Source organism: Megalobrama amblycephala, linkage group LG19 (assembly GCF_018812025.1).
Source record: "Megalobrama amblycephala isolate DHTTF-2021 linkage group LG19, ASM1881202v1, whole genome shotgun sequence".
Taxonomy (NCBI): domain Eukaryota; kingdom Metazoa; phylum Chordata; class Actinopteri; order Cypriniformes; family Xenocyprididae; genus Megalobrama; species Megalobrama amblycephala.
This window is the reverse complement of record NC_063062.1, coordinates 5,935,851-5,940,329: the sequence shown is the minus strand read 5'-3', so window position 1 is coordinate 5,940,329 and position 4,479 is coordinate 5,935,851. Positions and strand designations below refer to the sequence as shown.

The window sequence follows — 4,479 nt, the reverse complement described above, 5'->3', positions numbered from 1 at the left end:
GTAAAGTGAAATTGTGGCCAAATGAAGAAGTTGGCTCACATTTCCTTTGTCATATCTGTATGTTTAGAGATGGATGTGCTGTATGGATGCATTTAGGCACTTTTTTTTTTTTTTTTTTTAGAATTAGAAAATTGATTTTTTTTTTTTTTTTTTTTGGACTGAAGTAAATCATATTGAAGTGTATAACAAAATTTGTGATTTACTCTTATACTGGAGCATGTGCATGCATGCAACACAATAAATGCATGTTCTTGTTTTGCAAAGGAATTATTATGCAGTAACTCACGAAACTACATGTGCACTTGATTTCAAGTCACTAATAAAGTGATGGATAGAAAAAAAAGTTTTTTTTCTTTCTTTTTGTAATTAGCTTTTTCTTTAATTGTTTTAAAGTAAATTTTTGTTCGAGTGAGTACGTTGTCCCTGAGCAGTTGAATTTGCTCTTCAAGACAAACAAAGGTCATTAATTGTACATTTAAACAATCAAAGTGCAGTTGTAGTCTTACACATGATTACATACACATGCACACATAATTTATTACTGAATATAAAGGTTATTAAATATCACTAATTCTCAATTGCCCAAAGCCAGAACTCATTATGAGGCATTTCCATCTCTCCCTGCGTTTAGTTTTGCTATCTTTGCATCTATGGTTAATTAATGTACAAACTTCTTTTGCCTGGATGCAAATGACTAGCCTCGAACTGCATAATTAGGTCAGGCAACATTTGAACCACTCAAGGAGTCTGGACCACTGTCCCCCAGAGACAAGTTCAAATTCTGAATCATCATTTTTCTCATTATTTGATGATCAGATTAGCATGGCATTTAGTATTAAATCTGAAACTCTTATTTTAGTTTACTTTCAGCTTTATTAACAATTTCATGAAATTTTGAGACATCTTAATGACTAATAGCTTGACAAGGGTGTGAAATAACTCATTACAGTTTTTCTGCAGGCTTCAGATCCAAAACAATGCAGAACATGAATAGTAGAAGCAGGCTGAGACGTGGAGTGATTTTCTATGGGAGACTAAAAGATACAGTATGTGACAGAAATCTCTGTAGGAAAACATTATAGCCAATTGAAGCAGCTTGTGAGAACATTAGCTAGTTTGGACTCTTGCCTGTTGTTCATGGAAGTCATGGATACTCCTCTGTATGTTACTGTGATACAGAGTAGTATAGTATAGTATTTTCTGATACAGAGTAGTATAGTATAGTATAGTATTCTCTACTACAGAAAAATGCTAATTCTCAATGGCTTCATAATTTATACTTATATACTGTAATTAATGTATATATTTCATTTTTTTTTTTTCATTTTTCAAATAGCATTTTCTTCTTATTTACCCTTTTGTTTTCACCCCCAAATATGTTGGTTAAACTGTATTTGAGAAGTACTTTTATAAATTTAGAAGTATTTTTTAAATTTTTTTTTAAATGTAGACTTTTACAGCATTCATTCAAACTGCATGTCATGGCCACCACACCAGAGTCTCTTCACGCCACCATCGCCACGCCAGAGCATCCTCACGTCACCGCCACCACGGCAGAGCCGCCTCATGTCACCGCCGCCAAGCCAGAGCCTCTTCACATTACCGTCACCACGCCAGAGCCTCTTAACGTCACTGCCCCCATCTCAGAGCCTCCTCATGTCACCGCCACCATGCCAGAGCATCCTCACATCACCGCAGCCATGCCAGAGTCTCTTCACGTCACTGCCGCCCTGCCAGAGCATTCTCACGTCACCGCCTCCACGGCAGAGCGTTCTCAAGTCACCGCCACCAAGCCAGAGCGTCCTCACGTCACCACCGCCACACCAGAGCCTCCTCACATCACCATCGCCATGCCAGAGCCTCTTCACGTCACCGCCCCCATCCCAGAGCGTTCTCACGTCACCGTCACCACACCAGAGCCTCTCCACGTCACCGCCCCATCCCAGAGCGTTCTCACATCACCGTCACCACACCAGAGCCTCTTCACGTCACCGCCCCATCTCAGAGCCTCCTTACGTCACCGCCACCACACCAGAGCCTCCTCATGTCCCTGCTGCCCTGCCAGAGCATCCTCACGTCACCGCTGCCACACCAGAGCATCCTCATGTCACCGCCACCATGCCAGAGCATCCTCACATCACCGCAGCCATGCCAGAGTCTCTTCACGTCACTGCCGCCCTGCCAGAGCATTCTCACGTCACCGCCTCCACGGCAGAGCGTTCTCAAGTCACCGCCACCAAGCCAGAGCGTCCTCACGTCACCACCGCCACACCAGAGCCTCCTCACATCACCATCACCATGCCAGAGCCTCTTCACTTCACCGCCCCCATCCCAGAGCGTTCTCACGTCACCGTCACCACACCAGAGCCTCTCCACGTCACCGGCCCCATCCCAGAGCGTTCTCACATCACCGTCACCACACCAGAGCCTCTTCACATCACCGCCCCATCTCAGAGCCTCCTTACGTCACCGCCACCACACCAGAGCCTCCTCATGTCACTGCTGCCCTGCCAGAGCATCCTCACGTCACCGCTGCCACACCAGAGCATCCTCATGTCACTGCCGCCACGCCAGAGCATCCTCACATTACTGCCGCCACACCAGAGCCTCTTCACATCACCACCACCACACCAGAGCCTCCTCATGTCACCACCGCCACACCAGAGCTTCTTCACATCACCACTGCCACACCAGAGCCTACTCATGTCACCACCACCACCACCACGCCAGAGCCTCTTCACGTCACTGCCGCTATGCCAGAGCATCCTCACGTCACCACCACCACGCCAGAGCCTCTTTAAATCACCGCTGCCACACCAGAGCCTCCTCACATCACCACTGCCACACCAGAGCCTACTCATGTCACCACCACCACCACCACGCCAGAGCCTCTTCACGTCACTGCCACCACGGCAGAACATCCTCACATTACTGCCGCCACACCAGAGCCTCTTCACATCACCACCACCACACCAGAGCCTCCTCATGTCACCACCGCCACACCAGAGCTTCTTCACATCACCACTGCCACACCAGAGCCTACTCATGTCACCACCACCACCACCACGCCAGAGCCTCTTCACGTCACTGCCGCTATGCCAGAGCATCCTCACGTCACCGCCACCACGCCAGAGCCTCTTTAAATCACCGCTGCCACACCAGAGCCTCCTCACATCACCACTGCCACACCAGAGCCTACTCATGTCACCACCACCACCACCACCACCACCACGCCAGAGCCTCTTCACGTCACTGCCGCTATGCCAGAGCATCCTCACGTCACCGCCACCACGCCAGAGCCTCTTTAAATCACCGCTGCCACACCAGAGCCTCCTCACATCACCACTGCCACACCAGAGCCTACTCATGTCACCACCACCACCACCACGCCAGAGCCTCTTCACGTCACTGCCGCTATGCCAGAGTATCCTCACGTCACCGCCGCCACACCAGAGCCTCTTCACATCACCGCCACACCAGAGCCTCTTCACATCACCGCCACACCAGAGCCTCTTCATGTCACGGCTACCACGCCAGAGCCTCCTCACGTCACCGCACCACGCCAGAGCCTCTTTAAATCACCGCTGCCACACCAGAGCCTCCTCATATCACGGCTACCACGCCAGAGCCTCCTCACGTCACCGCCACCACACCAGAACCTCCTCACGTCACCGCCACCACGCCAGAGCCAGAGGGGGTATCATTCTAACAGCCAGAGCCAGAGGCCAGTCCCATGCCTCCCAGTGGATGGCTCATTGCAACAGTCTATTAAATACTCTAATGACTTTGACGTAGTTGCAAAGTTACTTATAGTTAGTAGAATGTCTAAAGAGGACCATCAGAGTAAAGTATTACTGTAAAATGCATTTTTCACAATTCAAGAGATGACTATTATATAAGTATAATTTAACATTTGACTATAATTGTAATATAAATATTCTGTCTGCAGTGCATAGATCAAACTATATCACCCCCTTTTATTATTTACTTTTCTTTCAAGCTCTCAGGATCTCAAGTGAAATACACATGAGAACTTGTTAGAATATTGCTTGTGTCTCTGAATTAGCCCAAGCTCCTCTTTCTGTGCAGGTAAGAGATTAGTGCATGCAGTGTCAGGTGTGTAAAGAATTCCCAAGTGACCTGTGTTACATAGCCTGCTCATGAATAATTGAACGTGGATCATTTCCCTGTGGTGCACAGTTGCAGCCACAAGCATACCTAGACTATGATTTAGAGAACAGCAAATAACTGTGTTGCATAAGTGTCTGTATGTCATATTAGTTGCCATCGCCTTAAACTGTGGTTCATGCTATTTTTAGTAAGAGAAGCACCAGTAGAAACCCTAATGGGACAGCTGCCAAGAACAGTAAACATCATTCAGTATGCCACCTTATTAACGTCTAAATACTTTGTGCATGGAGGCACAATGTGAATTTAAGTACTGACAATTTCACGATTAAAAAAAAAACAGTGACCGTT

At 47.2% G+C, this 4,479-nt stretch overlaps 1 protein-coding gene across 1 annotated transcript; it reads left to right on the top strand.

Annotated features, from left to right (window-relative positions):
* Positions 1-1,481: 1,481 nt before the first annotated feature.
* On the top strand, positions 1,482-3,795 carry LOC125254722 (extensin-like). The gene is made up of 2 exons (XM_048169492.1): positions 1,482-2,016; positions 2,066-3,795. The coding sequence occupies exons 1-2, from the start codon at positions 1,482-1,484 to the stop codon at positions 3,793-3,795; spliced, it is 2,265 nt and encodes a 754-aa protein (XP_048025449.1).
* The last annotated feature ends 684 nt before the right edge of the window (positions 3,796-4,479 follow it).

Coding starts and splice junctions, on each gene's coding strand:
- LOC125254722 (XM_048169492.1), top strand. CDS start 1,482: ATGGCCACCACACCAGAGTCTCTTCACGCCACCATCGCCACGCCAGAG. Junction 2,017..2,065: donor CCATCTCAGAGCCTCCTTAC/GTCACCGCCACC, acceptor CTGCCCTGCCAG/AGCATCCTCACGTCACCGCT.